The 26,609-nt window shown below is 48.1% G+C and overlaps 1 protein-coding gene across 5 annotated transcripts; it reads right to left on the reverse strand.

The window, feature by feature from the left end:
- Positions 1 to 1,117: 1,117 nt before the first annotated feature.
- GJC1 (gap junction protein gamma 1) lies at positions 1,118 to 26,609 on the reverse strand. 5 transcript variants are annotated; one of them, XM_080565063.1, is made up of 5 exons: positions 26,485 to 26,572; positions 9,081 to 9,294; positions 7,909 to 8,022; positions 5,470 to 5,545; positions 1,118 to 5,333 (listed from the first exon to the last, which is right to left on the reverse strand). In XM_080565063.1, the coding sequence occupies exon 5, from the start codon at positions 5,312 to 5,314 to the stop codon at positions 4,133 to 4,135; it is 1,182 nt and encodes a 393-aa protein (XP_080421189.1). In that variant the 5' UTR covers positions 5,315 to 5,333; positions 5,470 to 5,545; positions 7,909 to 8,022; positions 9,081 to 9,294; positions 26,485 to 26,572; the 3' UTR covers positions 1,118 to 4,132. The 5 variants fall into 5 exon arrangements, with proteins under 5 accessions (XP_080421189.1, XP_080421192.1, XP_080421190.1 ...); XM_080565066.1 differs by having other exon boundaries at positions 9,222 to 9,294; positions 26,485 to 26,516; XM_080565064.1 differs by lacking the exon at positions 26,485 to 26,572 and adding an exon at positions 24,563 to 25,524.

Here is a 26,609-nt window from a genome sequence, read left to right on the forward strand (position 1 = left end):
CGACCTCTGCGTTTCCCCATGCTGAGCACAACGCCGACCGCAGCCACCGCGTGACGGTTTCCGTGAGGTGATTTCCCAACACACCCCACCAGCACAGCGTGCTGCGCTCACGCCCTTCTTTTCCAGTTACAGTTAAACGCCTGAAGCACTTCAGAATTCCTCACCACCCATTTGTTGTTAAACCAAGGCTTCCGCACGTTAAAATACTTGAGCACGCGCTTACCCAGATGCCTGCAGCTGGCTGCATCGACTCACACAGAGATAATCACGGGATAACTGCGGGTTCAAGCATCTGGCTGCAGCTGCAGAGGCGAGGCAGCGGGAGCCCAGGCCTCATTATCTGTGCCCAACCGTGCTGAAGCCGAACCCGCGCCACAGCCGAACCCGCGCCACGTGGCTGCGGCCGGCGCTTCCCGGGCTGACCGCGGAGGTCGCGGCTGCTGGCAGGCTGCAGGGCAGGCCGAAGCAGCATGGGGCGCGCGGGAGGCCGAGGCTGAACCTTTCCGAGGAACAAACGGCTTTTTATCCCAGGTCCACGCCATCAAATCCACTTCACTCCTCGCTTTCCTGTAGCTACGTGACACGGCAAACGGGTTAATGCCACCTTATGCACGCTTCCAAGGCTGAGGCCAAATTTTCAACGAGGCCAAACAAGAGGAAAGCATGGGACTCTTACAAAAGCTATCTTTTGTGACAGCAAAACAGACGGGCATTCAGCTGCAATTTTTAAAAGGAGCTGGGCAGCCAGTTCCCTTCTGTTCCTTCAAAAACTGCAGCTAAATTAGGGCAGCTAATGCAGCACAGTTCACTGGACAATATCAGCACGCTCATTCATATGCATAAATGCAGATTTTTGTGTTTTCATGAGTGGTACCCTTTCCAAGGTCTGACTTTCAAAGTTTAAACTTTTATTTTTTAAATTCAATTGTTCTTGTCACTGAAGATCAATTCACATGCAGAAAGGCAGTTACAAACTGACTCTTTATTATACTGAACAAGGTCAAATTTTAAAAAACTTCAAGCTGTGTTCCAATACAAATCACTGAAATACCCCTCTTCTTCACTCTCATATCCAAAGCATATTCATTGTTGGAAAAAGAAGTCATCTCAGACGATGTTCAGTAATCCACTGGATTTAATACTTTTTTTTCCAAACTGCATCCAAAACCAGAGAATGACAACACAAACTCAAGTTATGTTCAGTGTTTTTCTTTGTCCAAAAAACTGTTCTGAATATTTATTTCAGAATGGCTACATTAAGCCAAAACAAGAGAGCATTTTCAAGTAATGCATGTATCATTTCTTCAAAAGGAAAAAAATCCAACCCAATACTTTGAAACTGAATACAGTCACAGACATGAACGGTTAGAGCTTCAACATACATCCTCTACTAACAACAAACAGTTTCAAAGAAAATGTGCACTTTATACACAATTAAAATGGAAACAAAACAGTAATAAAAACAGATCCATCACTTTGTATTTTTGGAATGAACTTAGTGTTGGGATTGAAATACTCTACACACTTTGCTTGCTAACAGAATTACTTAGTGGTTTGGACAAAAGCTCACAGGACTGACCTGAGACGGTAACTTTATGCAGGTAATGGTTTAGATCATGAATTAGGAAAGGGCTAATACAAACAACAGGTGAAGCAGCTGTTGTGAACTGATTGCAAACAGGTTTTATGCCATTAACAAGAAATGGCTGCACTGATGCAGTTTGCATAGAGAGCAACAGGGGGGAAGAATTTTAGCTTCTTGCCATTCAGCTGATGAAAGGGAGTTCTGAAACCACCGCAAGGGGTTAAGGGCAACGTAACCCTTTTGGGAAGCTGAAAAGAACAAGTGAGATGCAGCGCTCGGGATAATGAGTGGAATGTAGCCATGAATCTGTGTTTATCTCCAGGCTCCAAACGTCTTTCCCTAGTACTTTCTGACAACATGTTTTTCACCCAACTTCTCCATCACATGCAGCTCTTTGCTGGCAAAGCCTCTCTGCCCATCCTCAGGCGGCACACTTCGCTTCAGACTCCTGTTTAACTGAAGGAACACTATTAATAAACTTTCTTACCCCGCACAGCTAGTCCCATCTCACCAGCTAGCCATCCCTGCCTGAAACTCCACTTCAGCTTTTAGAAGTGGGTATATACTTACTGAGTTTATCATCTAAAAGACATCACCCTGAAACTTCTCTGCGTTAAATTCAGAGGTTACTCCTCTCCCAGCACAGAGCCCAGGATGTGCTGTTAAACAGAAAGCCAGAAAGCAAGTTTTCTTCCAAACCTCTCTGCTGGAGGCAAACTGGATAAGCTCTTGCTGACGTTCTGTGGAGGGTTGCACTGGCTCTGGGCACACTTACGTCCCTCTAAAGCAGAGCTGAGAGATAGCAGGGAGAGATATCTATGCCTGGACACTCCGACTGTCTGGTGTCCCAGAGCAAAAACAGACTGAAAACAATTCAGCAAAATATCTATTTTCAGCAAGTGCTTGGGTAGACGATAACTGCAAGCACATGCCTGTTTATCCTTAGTTTATATTTAACATAAAGCCTATGCTTAGCTGTTCTGCAGACGGGAATGGAGTACAGGTTTACACGTTCTCTGTGTAGCTTTACTTCTCAGTCCCGTTCCCGGTCAGACCGTAACAAGGGCACTACGGACTGAGGTAGCCTTGAAACAGAACAGTCCCCTTCCCACTGGAAGCAGGCCCCCAAAATAAATTAAATACACAAAAAACTAACGGAAGAGGAAACAGAGCAAGGCCCTGAACACATTATAAATAGTAGCAAAAAGCATACACATTTACCAGCATCCCTCAGATATTAATGCTCATCCTTGCCAAAAAGACACCGCCAGAAGCGGTGAATACCGCGTTCCCCTTTTTCTAATTATAAATTCAAGTTTAATGCCAAAACCACAGAATGCCAAATCTGACTGGTCTCTCAAGCAGAAATCTAAATTATACATATTGCTCTGTCTGAACTAAGTTCCTCGGACATAATGGAAGGAAGAGGGGTCTGGAATAAGGCATTATCATTCATATTCGGAAAGGGCTTTGTAATAGGACTTGTGCAGACAGCTTGTGTGTACGGGGTTGTGGGGGGAGGAAGGTTATTTCTTGAATGTAATGCATCGAGAAACAAAATTAACGTGACTCCTTCTAACCAGATTACTCTGGAAGATACAAAAATCTTACCCAAAAGGTATTGTAACAACGTGATGCCCTTGGGGAGCGGGGTGTTACGTAACAAGAGACCTCAGAAACGTCTTTCCGTAGATATCACATAAATATGTGGAATTACTGAATACAGTAGTTTCTGTTTACTTTTTCTGAATGTTTTACAGGAGTTTGAAGTCTCTCTTCCCTCCTGTTGAATAAAGCTTGCAGGGAGGTCTGACCCCACTCTGCATTATGGCTGACAGGCTTGCTCTGAACACAAGTACTCTAACACACATGCATTTTTTCCCCCATTTTCCATAGGACAAAAAAATGTAGCACATAATAACTATAGTTTGACACTTCCGTTTTGTAAGTAGCACATCATTTTTGTAAAAGATACAGTCAAGAGCACCATTAGCAGATGTTTTCCAAATCTTTCTCTGCTCTGCTATGAAGTGACTGGCACCCGTGGGCTGCCTGGATAACTGGAGACTCCTCTGTGCTGTGTGCATGTTCAAGGCACTTCTGAAATGCAGCATAGAAAGTTTTTACATTTAAAACAAACAAAAAACAACAACAAACCTGCGGACCACAGTAATAAAACTAGCAAAATGCTAACAACTACCTACTGTTTTCTCCTTATTAATATAAAAATGTGTAACTTCAGAGATCCAGTGTACAAATACAAAAATTGTGCATAATAAATGTACTATAATACTGTACATACAGCATAAACCGTTCAATGAGAATGATTTAAATATACCTATTTGTCTCCTGGCTTGGAAGGCAGAAGAATAAAGTTCTATAATCCTAGAATATGCGTATAAACACTTTCTTAGAGCTTGAATCACTAGCCAACGGTATCCCTGAAAATAAGCAGAACCAAATATTTACTTAATGGAAGCCATTATTCAAGGGGTTGCTGGTTATGATAAACTAGGAGAAAAAAACAATATATAAACTCAGCCAACGTTAAATCCAGACACAGTTCTTTCCGTCTCCTGATTTGCTACTGGCACTGCTTTTGTTTGAGCCTGCTTTGGACTTCTTCTCTCTGGAGCTGCTGGGATTGTTTTGGTTGTTGTAAGCCTGGATCGCAAGGTCCAGGCGTTCCTGAGCCACTTTAATTTCCCTCTGCAGATTTTCCAGGTCAGCAGGAATGTTTTCTTCGTTGCTTCCATACTGCTGTTCCTGAGCTATGTTGGCTTTGTTCTGTTTGTAGGCCATTTTGGCATTGGACAGTTCGGTATATTGGATTTGATCTGGCTTGACGGCAATGTTATAGCCAGGAGGAGCAGATGGTGTATTCCAAGTAAAAGGGTAGTTGTAAGTACCAGAATCTTCCAGCTCTTTTCTCTTGTTGTTTAATGTGTCCCGGATTGTGCCAAATCCTAAATGGAGCATCTCCCAGACATTCAAAAGTAAACACATACAGCTCACCCCATACATTATTAGCAGGAAAATGGTCTTTTCAGTTGGCCTTGAAATGAAGCAATCTATCTTATGTGGGCACGGCTTTCTGCTACACACAAATATGGGGCTGACCTCAAAACCATACAAAAGATACTGACCCACAAGAAATCCAATTTCAAACGTAGTCCTTGCCAGAAGCTGCAGCACGTAAATTCTCATGAGTCCATCTTCACGAATTCGTCGCCTGCCATCATGCTTAGCTTTGGCAGGGGCTGGCTGCTCTTTGTTCTCCCGTTCACTTTCCAGCTCTATTTCTGGGTACATCATTGGGTCTTCCTCGTGGTCATCTTCAGCTTCCTCTAAGCCACGGTGTTGTTTCCAGCGCGTTGAGAAGCTTTTACTTCTGATTCTTCTGTCAGCTTCGCTGTGTTCCACCATCCGGGCAATTTTGTGAATTGCGTAGCCTAAATACATCACAGAGGGAGTGGCTACAAGAATGATCTGAAACACCCAAAATCTCACGTGCGAAAGAGGAGCAAAAGCATCGTAACAAACATTCTCACAGCCAGGCTGCTCTGTGTTGCACACAAACTTGCTTTGTTCATCATAATAAATGGATTCTCCTCCCACAGCAGTTAGGACAATCCGAAATACAATCAACACTGTCAGCCAGATTTTGCCAACAAAGGTTGAGTGATTGTGGATCTCCTCTAACAGACGGGTCAGAAAACTCCAACTCATGGTGGTCAAATAATTTTATCTAAAAAACAAACAAACAAACAAAATCCCCAGATGTTTGAGTTTATCAGCTTAAGCCTAAATGCCGCAAATATTCAATTAAGAGAATTAGACTAGAATTTTGCAACCAAACACACAACTTTTGTTTGTGCTATCACCTGCTATCGGGAAACTCCAGCTGCCAGGATTTGCTTGAAGATCCTGTGTCTCCTCTGCAGGCTTTTGAGAAGTCCGCTGTACATATACATAAATCAAAAAAAAAGGAGTTAGCTGCCATTTCACAAACAAAACTTGCGTTCAAAGCTATTTCCAAGCAGAAGAGAAAGACACAGCTGCTCTGTGTTTCAAATGTTAAAAATAACATTTACACTTCGGGCTGAAATCTTCTAAATACAGTGGAACAAAAGCTCAGCTCCTGTGAAATTTTATGGGCACCACTGGCTATGTCCCATCACTGAAATTAGCATTTGTTTTAACTGCGTGGAGGCATCCAAGAGCTGTTGAAGTCTGAGCTGGCAGTGTTGGCCTCCACCATAGACAGTGGAAACAGTTCTATCTATGGAGCAGTGCCAGCTGCTGCAAGGCAGAAACGAATTGCCCAGCCAAAGCCTGAGAGGCAGGCAACTGCTATTATCTTTGTTTTAAGGACAGGACAACCTTATATAGATTGTGACCTGACCAATGCTATCCTGCAGGTCTAAGCCAGAGACAGCGTGTGACCCAAGTGACAACTCACTTCTAACCTTATGGTCAAACTACTCATTCTGCGTATTTTGGCTCAATCCCTCAGGGAGGCCAACAGTCTCCCTTTAAGGCACAGAAGACCTTAGGATATGCATCTCGTAGTGCCACTGGGACAGTGGAAGGAAAATCTAGTTAAAGAAGATACCTATTAGGATAGCAACCAATATAAGTTTGTAATCTTAACAGTAAAAAAAACAAAAACAAAAACAAAAAAAACCCACCACTATCAGTGGAAACTCAGAGCTGGGAGTACTGTGAAGTATTATAATGAACAAAAAGCTAGCAACACTACGGGCCTACCTGGTGCTTTAAGGATTAAAACTGGTAAAACAGAAAGAACCATTTGACATTGCTATAGCACAGGGGATATCTTTCAGTCCTCTGATGATGTTAAAGATGTAACAGTAATAGAAATTTTCAAGTCAGAAAAAAAAATGAGGAACACTTGGTCAAAGGTTCAGGATCTTGCTGGGAGGAAGCAGGACAAAAAGTAGTATTGTGACCCTGGACTTCAGGAGAGCAGACTTTGTCTTCTTCAGGCATTTAATTGGAAGAATTCCATGGGTTAGGGCCCTGGAAGGAAGGGGGGGTCAGTATTCGACTATCACTTCTTCCAAGCTCAAGATCAGCGCATCCCTATGAGCAAGAAGGCAAGCAAAGGGGCCAGGAGACGTGCATGGGTGAGCAGGGAGCTCCTGGTGAAGCTCAGACAGAAGAAGGAAGTTTACAGCATGTGAAAAAAGGGACAGGCCACTCGGGAGGAATATAGGGACACTGTCAGAGTATGCAGGGATGTGACAAGGAAGGCCAAGGCCCTGCTGGAATTAAATCTGGCAAGGGATGTCAAGGACAACAAGACGGGCTTCTTCAAATACATCAGTAGAAAAAGGAAGATGGGAAAATGTCGGCCCACTGCTGAATGGGGCAGGTGCCCTGGTGACAAACGATATGGAGAAGGCAGAGTTGCTGAATGCCTTTTTTCTTCAGTCTTTACTACTAAGATCAGCCCTCAGGAATCTCAGATGCTGGAGACAAGAGAGGAAGTCTGGAGAAAGAGTTCTAAAAAAGGAGTTCTAAAGGAGTTCTAAAACCAGAACTGGAAAAATCTCTGGCACTCTAATCTTAAAATCTATTTGGTCTTATAGCAGAGAAATTTGAGGAGACTGAAAGAAAACTAAGATTTACATCTATTCAACTTCTTCCACACAACTACGAAGTTGTTCACAGGCAATGTAACGAAATTTGAGGGGATGCAATCAATGCGGAACAAAACGTTTCATTGAAAAGGCAACAGCACGGGCATGATGTGGTTGGGCTCTGTAGAACGCTTGATTTATTACTTCTTGATAATGTGAGAAAAAGATAGCATGATACAGTACTAAAAAAAGCACACGTTAAGAGAATTAAAGTTAAAGATCTTGAACAATGATTCCCACGTTAGAACAAAGATCAATCACTCTTAATTACAGCGAGTCCTACAAAGGCTAGAAACAGGCCTGGCAACCAGTCTGCTTTTTCCCCTGAACAGAAAATGGCTGCTGACAAAATCCACAAATGGCCCAGAAGTTTGCAGGCTGACAAAGATAAGAATGTCAGTGATGCGAAAAAATGCATTGTCTGAGAGGCTGAGTCCACCGAAACAAAAAAAATGCTTTAGCCAAGCTCAATGCAAGGACATAGAGCTAAGCAGAAGAACAAGTAAGAGAGCGGTTACTCTGGACAGCAGTTAATAGCAAAGGGAGTCAGGGTCCTAATGGGCAAGGGTGTCAACGAGCACTGGCAACAGAACAAAAGTGATTAATGCAATCCTTGGTGGTGTAACATGCAAACAGGAGCAAGGAGGGTGACCTTACCTCCTTGTTAGCGAGACAGCATACAATGCCCGTGTCTGCATCCTTCAAAAGTTGCTTAAACGTCAGAAAGTGAATGTAGCAGTCTCAAAGCCATCCGAAGAATGGGGAGGATGCCTGAAAGTGAAAGATTTAGAGAGTTCAATTTGTTTAGCTGGGAAACATGGGAAGAAAGGGGCGGATTACTGGTGATTCACTTAACCTAGTGTCTGTCAATTGAGCATGCAATCAACCTAAGGCTTATAATCGACGCTCTTCTTAGTAGGCAACTATGTTACCATTATGCCAGACAGAACTGGCTGCCAAAAAAAAGCATTTTAATGGGCAAAAGAGACCAGAGGGGTCCAGGCCCAGGCTTCAGGCTCTGACCCCTTGTTTCAGAAAGCTCCCTGACTTCAGCTTTGCAACCCTGAGTTCTACGTTACAGCAAGATGTGAGAGGCTGCTTCAGCCCCCCGTGCTTGGCATTTCCCAGTGGCTCACTTAGATTAGGACTCAACACGGGTAGCAGAGGCTGCAGACACCGTGCGCTTGAGGACACTCCCATACGCTGAACGGAGAGCTCAAGTGAAAACTGCGTCCAAACCCGGGGAACAGAGTTAAGAGCCACAACACTCCCACTCGCACCGAGATGCTTTATCAATCTAGGCACCAAACAAGAACACGCAACGGCACACGCACGTTGCTAGCTGACGTGTTTTAACTGAGCAATGAGGGGGAAAAAAAAAGGGGGTTAATTTTCATTCACTGACAACGTTAGGGCCAAATTCTTTTCTGTTATGAAGCTACTGAGCAAACTCAAAAACAAACGCTGTTGCTGGTTTTAATTTGGACTAAAGGCAGGAACCAGCCTTTAACTTTTCAGGTGGCAGTGTTCATTCCTGGATGGCTGCTAGCAGAGAAGATTTAAATTAGAGCTGTATCCATATGAGAGAGGAAACTGAATCTTGAATTTTAGATGAGCTGCTACCTTGGGATTGCACCACGTTTTTCGAGGTACACGTCAGCCTTTTCAAGGTATGTTTTCTACCTGAGGACGGCATCACTGGCGTCACAAATGTGCAGACACCGACAATGCAGACATTTACGTTTCGATTAACCACAGCCTTCAGGTGAGGAAGCCATACCAGCTGTGCATTTACTAACCAAGACTTCTGTTGATTAGAGAGCTCTTACTGCTACAATTTGAAGTTGCTGAAAAGCTCTGTTTCTCTTTGACAGCAAAGTGTCATTTATTCCAAATTTAGTTTCAGTCCAGAGCAGCGCTGCTGATACAAATATGGGAAAATCCACCAGCTGGCAAAGAATGTTTGGCACCTTCTTTGTCTTTTAGGCTCAAGCGAAACGACCTGGCATTAACCCGCTGTTCTACTGAGGTGCTCGGCCCATCCTAATGGGAAGTAACAGGAAAAAAAGTTATAAGCAGGATTAGGCACTTAAAATTCTTGAGTTTCGCGAGATCAGCCAAGGCTAGAGAACACATATTTCTGCCTCTACAACACGTGTACTGCAGGACCCAGATATACTGCAGTAACCTTCACCTAATGTACACTTAGTGTCTCCCAGAACTGTTGTTCTGGCAACATTTAACTCAATAATTCTCCATTGTTTGAAGCAAAAGTCTATGGACACTGACACACATCTGAAAAAGGCAAAATGTCAGCAATTTCAGCTAATTTAAGTCATGCCAGAAAGTGCATTTGAGAGAGACTTTCACTCCTTGTATTTGTCATAAGCTCATTCCAGCACTTAGAGCAGAGGCGGCTCCTTGGAGCAGACAGGACGCGGGATGCAAACAGCACGACGCTATCTCTGACAGCGAGCTGGCTCCTGTGAATTAAAGTCCTGTGCACCAGCTCCGAGCAGACACTGACATCCAGAAAGGGGGGGAAAAAAAAAAAGAAGAATTTGGAGCAGGCAAATGGGAAAAAAAATCATTTTCAAGTTAACAGTTTCACTGCAGGAAATCTCCGAGCTGATTTACCACATCCCTGTTGCTCAAACGCTGACACAAGCACTGAACAGCCCCTCGTGTGGAGCTTCCCCTGTCCAGCCCATGTGTGCTTTTGAATGTGTTTAAACACGGGATTAATTTCACCTCGTTCCTGCTTTCCAACCTAGCTGTAATAGCCTCCCGGCGGTCAGGGAAGAAAACACGCGCCTCTGAATGGCAGATTACTCAGCTACCTTTAAGTCCTGTCGCCAGGTGAGATGACCAAGCCGCAGCAGGGACAGGAGGAGTGGAGGCAGCATGGCCCAGAGCAGCTCTTGTGAAACGCTCCCTGCGATGCCTCCGTGCCCCGTGACGTACAGCACTGATAGCTCGGTGCGCCGTGCAACAGCCAGGGTTGAAGAACAGGCTGCCGAATCCCAAAAGCCTTCCAAATCCCAAATCCCTTCCAAATCCAAAACGCCTTTGCGATGTCCATGGGCAGGAGGAAGCTACACCCAGCTTCGGCCACGGCTGGCGGGCTGCTGCCAGGGCACACAGGCAAATCCTGCGAGACCCTTCCCCGACCACGGCCAACCCCAGTCGGGGCTTCAGCTCCCAGCTCAGCTTCCCCTGCACGTACCTGAGGCACGGCACAGCCCCGTGCTCCTTCTCACCCCGAGATCCAGCTCCCAGGGGAGAGCAGGAGCCGAAGCTCTCGATGGCACCGACCCTCAGCACGACACCGGCACCTCGCTTAAACAGCAGGCATAGGAGAAAGCCTCTGAAGCCAAAAGATGATCATTACAGGGAATGTTTTTATAGGAGCACTTTTTTTTTCCTTAAAACATATCCTACCGTGTCATCCTAATTAAATTTGATTAATTTATTGCTGAAATATTTGTTTTGTTTTGTTTTTAAGCAGCGTAAAAAGATGTGTGCTGATCAGAAAAAAAATCAAGAATAAATGCATGGCAATTCTGTTGATAATCAAAAGAGGTTTCATGCTGCATGAAAGTGAAATTAGGCCCACAGGCTAATTAAAATAGGATTTGAATTAGGATGAATGAATAATTAGCATTATTCATTCAAATCTCATTTACATTGAGATGTAAGAAATTGCATCATTTACAATTTTTGAGGAAGCTCAGCAGTTTTGCATTTTATTTTTTTTTTAAACCTGGAAAACGAGTCAGAATTCACTATTAAGAAGGGAGGAAGCCTCGGCCAGACCCAGCACCGGCAGGGTACGAGCCCGCCACGTACCCAGGCTGGCAGCGCCGCCACCACCCGCGCTCCCAGCGGCTCCAGCGCCCGTCCTCCCCGGGGGCGCGAGGGGAAGGACTCGGGGATCCTCCTGCGGGGATCCTCCTGTGTGACAGCGGCCAGACAGCTCCCCGCTTCCCTCACTCGCGAAGGAGGCGCGCTCAGTCGCCATTACCTTTATTCCTATGTTTTAAGGAAGCGCTTGCAGCACCGTGCAGCTGAAAAATAGTATGGAAACGACCGTACTGATTTTTATTTTTTTTTTTAAATCTGCATTATGTAACATTTTGGAGTTAAAAGCCTGGTGGTGCTTTTTGGACAAAACACAACGCTTTCTCGAGTAACTGGAAGCACCCAGTCATCTCGTAAGCCTCATGGTGGCAAAGAACAGAGAGCAGTTCCGAAAAAGCCACGGCATCAATGTCAATTTGGGAACAGCTTCTGAACAGCGCCTTCAAATCCCAGGCACGTTAACAAGGTTCTGCTGATCCCCAGACCGACCCCCCGAGCCTAAAAACCCCCTCGTCGAATGATCAGACCGCACGTTCGATGCGGAATATAAACAGCATACTGAAATGCGGGTAGGAGGTGGAGATGTAATAAGATTCTTGTGCTGTCAGAAAAATAAAGATGTCAAATACGTATCTTTTTGAAAATCAACACACATATATCCACCCAAGCATTCAGCTTAAAGATAAACCGGAATGTGCAGCTAAGACATGACCCTCCAGTAGCCCCAGAGTGCCCTCTAGGTAGTGCTAACATGGAAAGCCAAGTGACAATTTTAGCAACACTCCCCCGCAGTGACACAATTCAAACGAAATCGTTGTATGTTTCGTGCTGGCCAGAACGAGCATTTACTTCACCTACAGCATCCAGGACGCGGCATTTCCAGGGCAGACACCTCGGCGCACACGAGATCCCTTCCGAAGAGCAGCGCCCATCGGGGCAGCTCCAGCACGAGGACAGGACAAGCTGCAAGCCCCACTCAGGTGCACCGGGGACTGGAAACCTTCATCGAAAACGGAGGCTGAGCTGTCGAGTCTCTGTTATTTCGAGGGATTTTTGGAGTCCTGCTTTTGGGTCCCTGTCAGCCTGTGTGCCCCTATACAGGCTCAGCATTCAGTGCCCTTCAAACCAGTGGGGAAGAGGTGGATCAGCTGCAGGGTGGTACAGCGAGCTCCCAGCTTGGGCATTTCTGTAGCAGCTCGGGACAGAGCTGTCAGATGTGCAGTAAATTTGAGAAAGTTGCTCTTCAGATCCGTCCTACTGACTTGAGACACCAAGAAACTTCAGAAGCAAGCCCCAGGTGATGCTGGCGCTCTGATGTGAAATATAATAATGGAGAAAATAAACCGGTCAGCAGATTACACAACCAGACACGGCGCATTTGACAGTCTTTGCAAGGAAACACTCGATCCTCGGGGCAGGAAGGCTCAGCCTCAGACCAAACCTGGGCTGTAGCAGCGCAGTACCGGGCCGAGGCTTGTGTGCCAGTAAGCCTTCTCCCTTCATGCAGCTCATGGGCTGGGAGTAACGACGGATGAAGAACTGCTGCCGGAGCTCTAACAGCCACCGGGTTCACTCTGCTCAAGCTCTCTGCAGCACTCTCCTTAGTCTGAATGCCTCTCGAGTCTCACACACTTCAAAGCATTTCTTTGCAATGTAATCTAAGCCCGTGAAGCCCAGGTGGTTTTGAACAGCTCCTATAAGAGCAGACCTTATGTAGCACTGGCAGAGGCTCACCACCATTTACTGACTCGGGCTCTGCCCTGCACTGGGCCCCAGCATTGCTGTGCTTGTTCTTCTCTGCATAGGAGTTGGGAACGTACACGAACTCCTTCCCTGTGTCAGACATTGAAAACAAGGCATTACAGGGTTTGAAAAGGGCGAGTTCTTCTTGAGAAAAGATTGAATCTGGACCTCAAGCCATACTAGAGAGAACAGCCAAGCCTGGTGTTTAGAGACCAAGGCCAAGTGTTTAACCAAAACCTGAACCAGACCGGGCTGTCTGCACACAGCACAGCCAGGGACTGCTACGCTCACCCTTGTAACATCCAGAGATCAGCAGCGTGTCCTCAAGAATGACTGTTCCTACCAACACAAATGGCTAACCAAATTGCTGAGTTGGGCCAGGATGGAGTCAGGACTACAAAATACTCCTGGCTGAGCTGGTGGCTCCCTTTATTCCACACGAAATGGATTCTGCAGGCTTTTCCAAGAGATGATCAGAGATACTCAGCACTCATCTTCCAAATACCAAGAAGTTCTCGCCAGGAGCTGCTCCCAGCTAGATATCCATTCCATGAGATAACACGTGCTCCTTGGCTCAGGACATGAAGTGCTACCACTTGATGAAATGTTTCGGAGATAAGCATGCCAAATGCCCAACAAGCCCGACGCTGTGACAGCTTCTTTTTAAGCAACAGAAGCACCCGCTCACCTCGGTCATTCATTTATACTTTCACGATCTCTAGCTTTCCTTGTGCCAGTATGCATTACCCTAAAAAGTTACAATATTCTGCCAACTTGCAGTTTAAACTACTAATTCTATCTGTTTTCAGTTTACTACCTCAACAGAGCTCCAGGGCAGGCTCCCGAGCAACGGCTACGAACGCAGACACGTCCCGTGCTCCAAGGATGGAGAATCCAGGAGCTCTCTGAGCAGCCGGCTCCGACATTTGCCCACACTCACAGAAAAAAGCTGTTCTCCCTTTAAGTGGAATTTCTTGCGTTTCGATCTGTGTCCATCACCTGCAGTCCCTGCACTAGGTGTCACCGAGAAGAGGCTGGGACCACAGCAGCAAAGCTGTTTTTCCTCTAAGAAAGAATGTAACAGAGGAAACGTTTTACAGGGACTTGAAATACACAGGAAAGTGATTTGGGGACATAAAACCTTTTCCATCCACAGTGCAGGCTGAGTTCCCAAATAAGCTTGGGCTGCTTGCTGTGCAGTCACCCACGACACGCCGCGTGCGGTGCTATATAAACAACACCTAACAGTACAGTATTTTTAACATTTTAGTAGCCCATCACACCCGTGCCCTCAGCAGTTATTTTAGCATAAACAGCTACGGGCAGTGGAAGGGCAAGGATGGAAAAGCAATACAATGGGGCAGAGCGCAAAAGCCAGGTACCGAGTGACAAGCAGCACTCCAAAGTGACAGCAGGCTTGGGTTACTGCACACACCTGCTGACTAATCCTACAGGTTCAGCTCACTACAGGATATTAAGCTCCTTTCAGAGGGAAAAACAGCATCCTCCTTCAAACCCCACAACAGCTCCTGTACAGACAGGCCCAGCACCACTGAGCGGGACTGCACTGGAGGCAAACAGGCGAAGAGCAGACTCCAGGCGAACCAGAACCGTCTGCACGCTCAGGATGCAAATCGGAGCACGACGCCCTGCCTGAAACACCCCTGCAAGACGGACACATGCTGCTGCAGGGCAGCCACCTTTGTACGTGCCCGAGCGTGTGAGCACTTACAGGGTCCCTCTGCCTCCCTCGCAGCGAGGGCTGAGGTTGGCCGTCTTCACCCGCGCACCGTTTCGGGCAGCCATCAGAGATATTTCCCCACCGTGACGTGATCAGCGATTCAAATAACCACAAAACCCCTCTAACCACTCCTAATTCCACTGCAGCCAACAGCACCACAGCTTTTCCCCACCAGGCTCCTCTTACACGCTCAGAGGGATGAGTGTCAAAAGAAAATGACACACTCGAGGCAGCTGACCCAAATATCACTCTCACAGCCATTTCGAGGGGAAAAACAAAAGAGAGAAGCCAAAAGAGAGCAATTCTGTCTGCTCCTGTAAGTCAGAGGCTCTCAGCTGAGCTGGAGACAATGGAATGGGTATGAACACCTAATTCACCCAGCACCGTATTATGGCAGGAAAAAGGAACTCTGCTAGGGCTTGCTTCATAAAGAAGCCTCAAAAACTGGCGTGAATGACACACAAATAAAAGAGACACCCCGTGCCATGACTCTGTCTGCCACAACGCCCCCGATCAGTCACTCTGCAACATTTAAGAATGGCCGCGGCTTCACTGTGACCCAGATTCCAAGAAGACTGCTCTTTCCCAGCTCTGTCAGCTGGTCTAGCAAGAGATGCCACCTCTCCCTACCACGGCATCACTCAAATCCATGTAATTGTTTCCTCAATGGCAGCTTTGTGACTTCGCTGTACAGAAAAAGATGTTCTGAAGGCAAAAGAGGAGTTTGCAATGGAACATGTATTCTAAATCCTTACCAGAGACTGCTTCACAAGATGTCCCGCACTTAAATTAGCTCTGCTAAACCTGGTCAGGGCCTCCCACCTGTTCAGACGAAGGGCAGGAAAGCTTTCCAGACCTCCGTGACTTCACATGACTGTGAGGCTCCTCAGGCAGAAAGCGCTAACCTCAGGAGGATGGAAGCTGTCAGCAGCCAGCTAAGCCAGAAGGCCGCCTTCTCGCCGTCGGTTACTGCAAGTTACCGGCACACCGCAGCTACGCACGAGGGTCGTGCTGACCGACGGCCAAGGACAGAGAACCCCAGCGCCTCACCAGACCTCCAAAAGCACTTTCGGTATGACCGGGTGTCCAGCCTGCACGTGGCTGAGCGCGGTACAGATCCCACAGATGCTCCTTCCAGAGAGCCATGCGAAGAGGAAGCTCTGCGCTAGAACAAGGTAACGGCGAAAACACAAGCTCGTCAGGCAAACTGTTTCTTCTGTCGCATACTGCCTGCTGCGTCAACCTCCTAAGCTGCAGAAATAATTGAAAAGTTTGTTTCAGTAAATCTGTTTTCAGTACAATTTGTTTTGAGGAAAAGGAGCGCAGTGAATCCGAGCAGATTGCTGAACTGTAACTAAAATTTTACTCCGGCTTGAGTTCAATGGGAGTTTGAACAGTTTTATTTCACCGACGACAAAAAATACAGAATGTTAATGTGGATAGAAACTTACTAAGCGATTTTTTTTGTTGGAAATTATTTCCTAGAGTGAAATAAGAAGCCCCAAATTGTCATTTTCCCTGAAAGACCTGAGTACGTTTACAGACCCCTTGGGAAGGAAGCTGAAGCGCGGATCGCGCTCTCCACGCTGCTCCTCACACAACCATCACAGCAGCCGTGAGCTGCCAGAACACGCACACCAACTTTTTTTTTTTTTTTTCCTTCCTGAAAACAGCCACAAATAACTTGAAGTTTATGAAGAACTAGAAGCCCTTCTCCCACTGTGCTTCCTGGAAGAAGATGCGCTAACCCAAGCACAAAGCAGCAGGCAGCTCATTTCTGGGCAACTGCCTGCTTTACCTTGCCGTACTTTGTATCAGGCTCGTTATTAACGAGGATTATGAGAAGTGGCAGCACCTGCGATGCACATTAGCCTCCCAAATGCAGGGAAACTGCTTAAATCGGGCACGTGGACCTGTAGATGTGACGGCATACTGAAAAGCTCGGTACTCGAGTGCAGACAGACCACGGCCCGTGCTGCGCTTTGGTACTGCGGGAGACGGAGAAGAGCACCTTGACTGCTGCCAGAACCGCCCAGCAATGCTGAACTTCCCCCAGCTTCTTATTTCTGAGCTTTCACGATTTTAGGCAGGTGGTCACTTCTCAGCCTAACCTTGTTAGTCGAAGAATGAGCTTCCTGCCTGTGGTGTACATGCTCTCTTCTGAGCTCTGCCTGGGAGACAGCACACAGCTGCCATTTCGCAAGCCTACAGAGCCACCGAGACCCAGCGTTCAGCTTCACCTCCGCACCAAGCGGGCAGCAGCATAAGCGGTTTGGCCTTAGAAGACCTTGCTTAGAAACTTACCTATAACAGCAAAGGACTATAAAAATTGATTTTTTTTCTAATAACTAAAGAGAAATAGAAAGCAGAGCATATCAGAACAGACCCTACACCTACACAGCCTCCTTTCAGACAACGGCTGGAGGCCTCTGCAGTCTTCGGACAACCATTTTACTCCCAAGTCCGGCTAAGGCTTCACCATCAGTTCGGTTACAAGTAATTTCCCAGTGGCATTACAAGAATAAAATACTCATGGGAATATACAACCTAGTGAAAAGACGTTAGCACGCCAGATGCCGCGGTGATAAACGCAGGCACAGCCTCACAAGTTGACACAGCACGTACTCAAGGATGCGTCACAAACTACTCCTGCGATTGCTTTACCAGTTCTCTGAAGCACTGACCACCGGCAGGCACAAGCGGCCCAACCGCGCTCTAGCAGAGGCAAGCTTGCCTTCGGAAACACCCCCACCACAAAGGACGCTCCAGCAGCTCGAGCTGCATCACTTCTCGCTCACTCGGAGAAACGGGGGGTTAGCCGCCAAGCGAGGTAATTCCTAGCAAGAAACTGCCGACGATTTCGTGGATTCCCTTCCTTAGGTACCTGCCCCACCACGCTGCTGCCATCCGGCTCACCCACGAGCACTGCAGCTTCTGTCCCACCACTGCTAGAGCCACAGGCATCCCGGGCGTCCCTCGAGGGGAGCCTCCCTGCAGGAAGCCACCGGCCGGAGCAGGCTCGCTTCTTCGTGCTGCTAGTAGAGGGACGGCGGCACACAGGAGAAGTGGAACGGCTTCGTCGCATTTCTACTCACGGTACCAAAACCAGACCCGTCTGTTCCTCTGGGGACTCTTTGGCAAACTGGTTGACACTGAAATGGCTGAAAAAAAAAAAGAGGCCACAGAACAAAGAGCCAAACTGAGGAGCAGCGGGTTGCCAGCCCTGGGTGGTGTTCACCAAAGAGGAAACCTGCAAGCCAGCTATAACCTTCCTAAAACCGCCTTGGTACCTGGGGACAGCAGGGAGGCGAGCATGATGCCACTTCTGTAAGACAAAGAAAACCCTGGTGACTTGCAGGCCTCCAAACCCAGCGCTCTTCGAGGAAAAATTGACGATATTTAAAATACAGACGAGAATTAGCAGACCACTGATGTATCTGTATAGATACGATACACCAGGAAAAAAAAGAAAATCATTGAGACTTCTGCAATGGGACTCCCAGCCTCGCAGAAGGCAGCGCAGACCACTTTGATTTTCAAGACTTGTGGCTCCCTCAAAGGCTTCTCACAAGGAATCCGCAAGGCCATACCGGAACAGGGACCGTCCCCGCAGGGATAAACAACCGGGCAAGAGATAACAAACAAGGGTGGGAGTAAACAGTCACTTCCAGCAAGGGAGGGAGTCACAGCAGTTTCACAGGGACACAAGCTGGGACCAGGCCATCATCTGAGTCAACGGGACAGTAGGAGGGCGGGCAGCGACCACGTACCCTGATGGTAATACCCCAGGCAAGGAAGGCAAGCAGCTGTGAAGAACAGCAGAAAAATATTATGGCTGTAAGTAACCTGGTAGTAAAGTGGTAGATGAAATCGCATGTAGATAAAGTGATGCATACACCAAAAATAATAGTAATAAAATCCTATTTCACACTCAAAAGGATGAGCCCTGAGTTGACCTTGGCGCAGAAAGAGATCCTGGGGCCGACAGGCTGCTCCACAAAAGCTCCAGCGCTGCTCAGCAAGTTCCAGAAAGCGAGCAGCACCTGACCAGGATCGGGGAAGGAAGGGAGGGAGCGCAGAGCACGCTGCTGCAGCATCATGGTTCCCCGTGTGTGGTTCCCTGCATCCCAGACATGGTGCCACCCACGCTGTCCCCGCCACAGAAACAAGAGAGCAGAAGCAAACAGCTTCGGAGAAGGACAAAACCCACCACAGGCACACGCTGGCTGATGTAGGAAGAGCAGGAGGGAAAAAACAAAAGGTTAAAGGGGCAAAAGGGTAGGGAGCTGCAAAGAACCGCGTAGCCTGGAGGTGGAATGCAGTCGATTACTCACTGCTCCTTCAAAACTGAAGAAAGGGACAGTTGTTCACGCAGTGGGTGAGTCTCCAAGCAGAAAGCAGCCAAAGTGTGCGAGGGGTTTCAAAGATGCTTCTGTCGGGCTTTCTTTTCAGCCCCCACCGCGGGCCGGTGCCACAACAGGACGCGAGGCCAGGCGGCCGCCCCGGCGCGGCTGTTCCTGTGCAGCCGCGATTTGTTTCTGCCAGCAGCTCCACAACGCAGCGCTCCAGGGAATCAGACCTTCCAGACACCCAGATCAATAAGGGCTTGGCTACAGACTGCAAAAAGCACGAGAGCAGGCTGAGGAATACAAATCAAGCTGGATCCTGCCAGAGAGGTGGAGATTCCAAGTGCAGTGGGAGTGAAGGCTTGAAGCGAGCCAGGGACTTCGGAAGATCGCTGCCATATGGCTGCACGGGACGCCGATGTGTACGTCTTCCCGAGCGCTTCGGTTTTTGTTTCTGAAATATCCTGGGAATCCGTCTCCAACATGAAATTATTTCTCCTTTTAAAAATAGTTCAGCTATGCATTTGAAAGCCAAAGGAACTCTTGTACACGAATGACTGCTTTATTTAAAATTGAGGCATTTGTTAATCACCTAAAAAAAATGTTTAGTGGGAGAATCATTTTTTTTTCTATTTTTAAGTAAAATCAGGAGTAAATGCTGAGTCCAAGACAGCATACCAGCAAGACACGCATTTTTCATACATAATTTTAATTTTTACACCATTTAGGATCACCCTACCATCTGCACCAGCCCGGTGTGCACAACCCACCCACCCCAAGCCCCCGACCTGCACAGCACCACCCGTGTAACATAACAGCAAGGCTCCCGGAGCACCCAAGGAGGCAGAAACTCCCCCTCAAGGTAACACGGAAAGCATCCCCACGCACAAGAAATACAATCGCCCTTCCAGGCTCTACAAGCCTGTCCAGCCCCGGGATGTCACCGCAGGACTCAACACACCCTTATGCCCCAAGAGCTGCCCGACATCCCGCGCGCCGCCTACTTCGGAAGCACACCGCAGCTATCCTTGGTTTTAAAACCCCAAATCATCTTTCATTAGTTCAGCTCAATCGGAAAAGCAGAGTGGAACCAACTGGTTGCGGTGCGGTGCTTTTTTGGGGAGGGCTTTGGGGATTTTTAGGAGAGAAGCAGCATGCACAGCCACCTACAAGGCAAATCAAACAATCCTCAGAGGGAGATTAATGGCTGAGAGGAACACGGTACAAGGTACTCAAAGGAAAATCACAAAGCGCTATTGTCATCCACCTTTCTGCCACCACTGAACGCGGTATTTGTACTTGAGAAGCACAGCCGGCAAAACGTGCCCATCCCCTAGAACGAACGCCTCCTCTCCGTACCTCAACAGCATCTCGCGCGGGGTCAGGCAGATGCAATCCTGGCTGTCCTCTGACAAACGTGTAACTAAAAAGGTGGAACTAACATCCGTACGAGCGGAAAGCTGGTATCGTGTCCTTATTTAGGCAAAAAGCTGGCTGGCTCCAATGATTTTCATCTAAGAAAGCTAATAGGGAGAAATCCCTCGCTCCTCTGCAAAGCACAAATCCCAGTTCAGCGAGACGTTTAAGCACATGCCTAATTTAAAGCTCAAAAGAGATCCTCCTAATAACCGGGCTGCTTGCACATTTACTGCTAGGCACAGGCTTAAGTACCTGGATGATCTGGAAATACCCCACAGCCCCCGGAAAACAGACTAAAGCAGCTCTGTTTCTAAATTAATCACAGGGATCCAAACAGAACGGCTAATATTAAACCGGCGGGGGGCTGTGTGCACGCACACATCTGTTCAAGTTTAGGCATATAAAACATTTTTCAGCCCAATGACTCCATAGGGAAATGCCTCATACATCAGCTCATCTGACTCAAATTTTCCATCGCATTTCCCTTCATACAGTTTTGCCCATAAATACGCTATTTATGTTTCCAAACATAGCTTTTTATTTCTAGAGTAAGAATGCCCTGTATCTCGTGTTATTATTTAAACCCCTGGGTTCTTTCTTGAAATGTAATTGTTAAGAAATTATTATGGAGGAATGGAACTAAGACACCTACATTTGCAGGAGGAAAAAGGATTTTTTTTCTGCAGTATTTACCATTCTCAGTATTTCCTCCAGAAGAGTGTTACCCAAAAAAATACTTGGTAGCACCCTACCTGCCCAGCCACATGTAGCCGTACACCAATTTAGCTCAAAACGAAGGATTAAGGCACACTATATTTCAGAGAAACCCAAGGTTTTAAAAATCCCAACCAGATCTTCCAGAGAGTCCGCAATTTGGAGTGAACTGTGTTACTACCCACACAGTGATAAGGATTTGTGTTTATTGTAGGAGTAGCACAGAAAAGGAAATCCAACAATGCAGTCTTCCCTTCCTAGAAGGAATTTGAAGATAAACTCATTTTTGTGGCTTCTCGTAGAAAGCGAACAGTCAGTTGAAAAGATGATAAACACTGGGAAGCGAACAGATCATTTAGTTGTTGAAAGAGTAATTCTTTCCAGAAGCAGAATTTAAACATCGAGCAACGTAAGTAGAACAGCAAGTAAAATCTGAATTTATCTCATTCTACCATTCTTAGCCACAGCTTCAGTCAGAAGCGAACGTAGCACGAGTACAGGGTGCTGCAATTCCAGCCCCGCTGCCCACAGGAAGCCCAGCGAGCAGCTGGGACGGCCGATAATTAGGTGGGGTCCTGCGATAATTAGGAGGGGTCCTGCACAGCACCTCCATCACTGCACGAAGCGCAGCCAACGGGGCTGGTCCCCAGAAGGGGACGTGGCCGTGGAGCAGGGACCTGCTGTCAGCAGCACGCCCGTAACGCGGGGACCTGTAGCTGCTGTCCCTGCGTCCTCACGTGGGCCAGCGGCGGTAAAGCCAGAGCGAGCATAAGGGGAAATATATAAAAATGGGAAGCATTAAGGAAATGTTTCTCACTGGAGTAACTCCTGTTATCCAGGAGACACTCCGAAGGTGTTTGCTGGATGAAAAACAAACCCTGGAAGGAGCATGGGAAGAAAGGAACACCTTCAGCGAGACATCGTCCATCCTCAGAGCCCGCCGAGCTGCGGGGAACAAAGGGGTCCGTTATCCGCCAGCTTTTTACTCCAACTGTTTAATGATTGTTACCATCGCCTGAGTCTGTGCCACCATTCAGAGGGTCCTGTCTGAGCAATCAGGCTAAAGCACAAACAAGGGACCTGCTGTAATTCGCTTTGGTTGCCTACGTGGGAGAAAAAGGCTGGTGAAAATCCGAAGTGGCATCAGAAAAACAGCCAGCAAATCGCCTCCCTCCTGCTGGCGCAGCACAGGCAGCCAGTCCGTGATTTCCCTGCTCTTCCCAGCCTCAAAAGGAGCAGCGGAGGACGGCTCATCACCCGTCACTACCTATAGCACGGCGCTTTGGACAGGCTGCTGCGAAGTAAGAGCTGTGGCATTTAATCCCCTCGCGCTGGTGGAAGAAGGGGCAGCGAGCTCCCCAGCCCGCGTGGTCACGGTTGGCTCCCGCGCAGGAGCGAGGCCCGGCCCGGCCGCGGCGCTTCCCAGCGGGGAAACTCGGGGCACGAGTGCCCCGCGCCACCTCACAGCAGGTGAGCGAAACCACGACGAGTTGGCGAAGCCGATGGGAGAACCCAGCTGCTGTCACAGCTGTTGTAAGGGGACAAAGCACAGCGTTAACGGGAACTACAGCTGTACAGCTACAGAGGACGGGGCACTGTGCACCCGTGACTGCGGACAAGTGACCGCCGGAGGAACACTGGTGGACGGATTCAAGAACATTCACCAAAATTCAACAGGTGAGCACAATCTGCCTGGGTTTCTCCTTTCCCGGCTTCCACAGACGCCGTTTTGCTTTCAGAAGGAGCTGAGGGGTCACCACACCGCAACACGTCCTTACCCCCAGCGGGGCTGCTCAGTAAAAGCTGCGTGGGGCGCGCTGAGGCTCCTGGCGCGGCTCCTGAGCAGCAGGACCCGACCCACGCACGTCCCAGGCGCTCGGTCCGTAACGCAGCCACCCGCAGAGCCACTTTCAGGATAAAATTACTCCTGATAAAGTGCTTCTACGTTACTTTGTTGGTCTTAAGCGTCTGAACTACACCCACAGACAATCCCAGGCACCACAAGTGTTCTGGACCTCACCCTTGACTTGCTCTGGATGGTTAAAAAAAAAAAAAAAAAAAAGGCAGTTTTAGGGGACTTTCGGGGACTTGGAGGAGTTGCTGGCAGTCGACACATCACTAAGTGAACAATTCTGTACATTAAAAACTCATCGTACACACTCTCCACCAATAACTAGATTTCAGTTTAAGATTTTTGCCCTTGAATCTTGTCCCTGTCGGATATAAAACTACGCGAAGCCAGAAGAATCCTTTTCATATTTCACCTATGCAGCACAACTCCCAAATTAATTATCTTTTTAAACCACAGAAAATTCTTTAGAAAAACTGTGTCTAAAATTGAAACTGTGAAGCACGCACTAAAATCTTTCCTGAATTCTTAAATTGGTCAGAACTTGTCCGGAGCCTGATCACAGCCTTGCTGTGCCTATGTTAGTCCGAAGACCACTCTGCTGCTCCAGCTGTTTTCCCCACAAACACTTACAGTTACCAGGTTTTTGATTTCAGCCTTCTCTTTGTTGAGCAGTGGACAGGACCGCTGGAAGCCTTCACCTCAGCACGTTTCCTGACCCCTTCTAGGCCCTTCTCTAACTCGTTCCAAGTGAGCCACAGTGCTCTCAATCTACGACCATAATTTTTCAGTTATTTCCCAATATTTGCATCACCTGCACGTATTCTGTGATGACTTGGATGTTTTCGTCCAAGCAACAAACAAGAATATTCACTTATGAAGGGCTAAGAATGGGTACTGACGGAATCCCTCGAGAAAACGGACAGAAAAGGACAACTCCTCATCTGTAATTCACGCATTCCACCTGTAAGTCAATTCAAACACACACACCACTCAATGTTGCTGCATCACCTTAAAAAACACTTAGTCCCCTTGTTTTTTCTTTAAAACAGAAATGTTTTCTGTTACCAATAATCCAAAGTCTGTTGCATCACCGATAAGACTAAAATTGCAAGTTTTTGTTAAGTCCTAAAGGTAGTCACTTTGGAAGGGGTACAGCCCGTCATTACATTTTTTAATGACTTTTCACAGTTTGAACTGAATTGAAACTCAGTAAAGCCAGTCTTAAAAGCAAACGCAACGCTGAGAGAAGGTAGGCAATAAAGACAAGTAGCCACAACAAATACTAACTGCACAGGTCTTCGACGGTTGAAAAAAAAAAAAAGAGATGGTCTCATAAAATAGGTTTCATCTTAAATATAAGCCTTCAAACGTATGTCAAAGCATAACAAAATACTTTCCTTGTTCAGGTTTGCCCCATCCTTTTGCCATTTCAATTCAGAAACATTACTCTGGGCACTGTTTTGCGAGGGGAAAAGACACCGCAGAAGGGTGATGCTCCTCCGAGGAACCACAGAAATATTCCCAAGCCCGACACCAAGCTCAACACGAGCGACCGGCAGCACGCAGCCACGGTGCCCAGCCCCACCGCGCACCAGCTCAGCCCCACCGCTGCTCCGCGCCCGGCGCTTCCCTCACCACGGCTTCGTCACAGCTGCAGGCATGGCAAAAAGCCGGCGGCCGCAGGAGGGTCGGAGCCCGCTCCCAGATCCCGGCCGCCCGCACTTCACTCAGCGAGGCACCGCGTTCAAACTACGGGAACGCCAGGGCCATCCGCTCGGTACCAGCTTTGCCGCTGACCAGCAAGCAGAGGACGGACGGCGAGCAGCCTGCGCATCCGTCAGATGCAGAAAATATGCAGGCGTTCACCCCACCCACGGTCACGCCCTCGGGATCTGCCTCAGTCACGAGCGTGACAGCAGAGGGAACGCAAACGCTGCCCCTCGGGCTCGCTCGGAACCGCAAACGCCGAAGTGAATTTTAGGATTGCTGCAAACGCAGATCCTTCAGCTCTGTTCAGCTGTGTGGGAAGAACGAGGAACGGTACAATAAAGCTCAAGTTACCCCTGTAATTGTATATTAATTGTCTTTAAAAGAAAAGCCTTACGTATCTAGCTTCATATATCAGAGCGGAGCTTACTTGTTCCCCCAGGAAAGCAAACGGACAACTTCAGTGCATTCTTCAAAAGAATCCAAGCCAAGGAGAAGGGCACCTTTTCTTTTCCTAGCCACAAGTCTTGACAACAACATCGTTTTTTCTCATTTGCAATGAGCTGAACAAAGGTGGGTTTGGGTAACTGCACTGACAGCAGGCTTGCTGAACGTCACTGAGAAACAGCTTTCTAACAGAAAAGGAACAGGAATTTTTTCTACCAATTATCCTTGGCTTACAGAGTGCAGAAAGCATGGAAATGAGACACGGAAATATCAAGAACAATTGCCTATAAAACACAAGTGTTTTGTTTTCCCTCTTATTGGGAAGGGCTAACTAAACATCCAGTAAAAGAGCTGAATCCAGTGCTACCAGTTGTTGCTCAAGAATCCATATTGTACGTACATGCCCTAATTAAATCTATACACAGTCTCCTGTTTGCAATCAATTGGATAGTGGAACAAAATTAGCACTTCCCTAGGAAGCAAGGTCTCAACAGCCAGAAAGTCAGAATTGATTCCTCCCAGCACAAAAGGGAACTGGATAAAATAAAACAAAACACTAAAAATAACTGTACAAATGTGATCCTTGCAAAATTTTAAAACAACAGGTGAAAGGCCTAGCAGAGGCCAAAACTTTCATAACGAAAGCATCGTTATCTGACGCAGGGGCCGAATTTTTCTCCTTGCACTCTGCGTTCACCCTGAGCAGGCAGAAACGCCAAGCGGCAACTCTGCGCTTCAGGTCTGCCTTGAGACGGGGCTAAGAGCCTGTCGGCAGCGCTGTAAGCGTTTACCTGGCCAAGGGCCGCAGGGCACCAGGCATTTCTTAGCTTGTTGCGGCGACCCAACAGCAGCCGTAACGGGGAACCCAACGCTCGGCTCAGCCCAGACCGAGCCGTGAGCGGCACGGCCACCTCTGGGTGCTGTCAGTGCCCGGAGTGCCACTGCTGGTGCCTCTCAAAGGAAAAAAATACCTGTTACTAGGAGCTGACGCCTTCCATACGAGTTCTTATGGCATGAAAAAGCCAAATTTACCACCGAGGGCCGTGAAACCGCTTTAAAGTCCGCCTGCTCCAGCACGTTTCTCTCTAATACCAGAAGCTGCGATGAGCTTCTCCATTCCTTCCCTGGGGAAAACCTCGTTACCAGCACCCACCGCGAAAAGCGACCTCCCCGCAGGACCCAGCGCGGTGCCCCCGGGGACATCCGCGGGCACAGACCGGGGGTGCCCGGCCCCGGCCGCCCCCCCTCAGAGCACGAAGGGCGCCGGGGGCGCTGCGGGCATCCAGCGAGGGGCCCCCCGGCGGCGGCTGCCGGCTCCCCTCAGCCCCCCGGCCCCCTTCAGCCTCCCCTCGGCCCCCCGTCTCCCCTCACCCCCACTCCCCCCCCCGTCGCCCCTCACTCACGCCGCCGCCACCCCGCGCCGCTCCGGCTCATGGCCGCGGCGGGGCCCCCCAGCCTCCCCCACGCTCCGCCGCGGCGGGCTCGCCGAGCCCGGGCAAGGGGGCGTCGGGGAACGCATGCGCGAAGC

This window comes from Anser brachyrhynchus (assembly GCF_964034855.1).
Source record: "Anser brachyrhynchus genome assembly, chromosome: 22".
Classification (NCBI taxonomy): Eukaryota; Metazoa; Chordata; class Aves; order Anseriformes; family Anatidae; genus Anser; species Anser brachyrhynchus.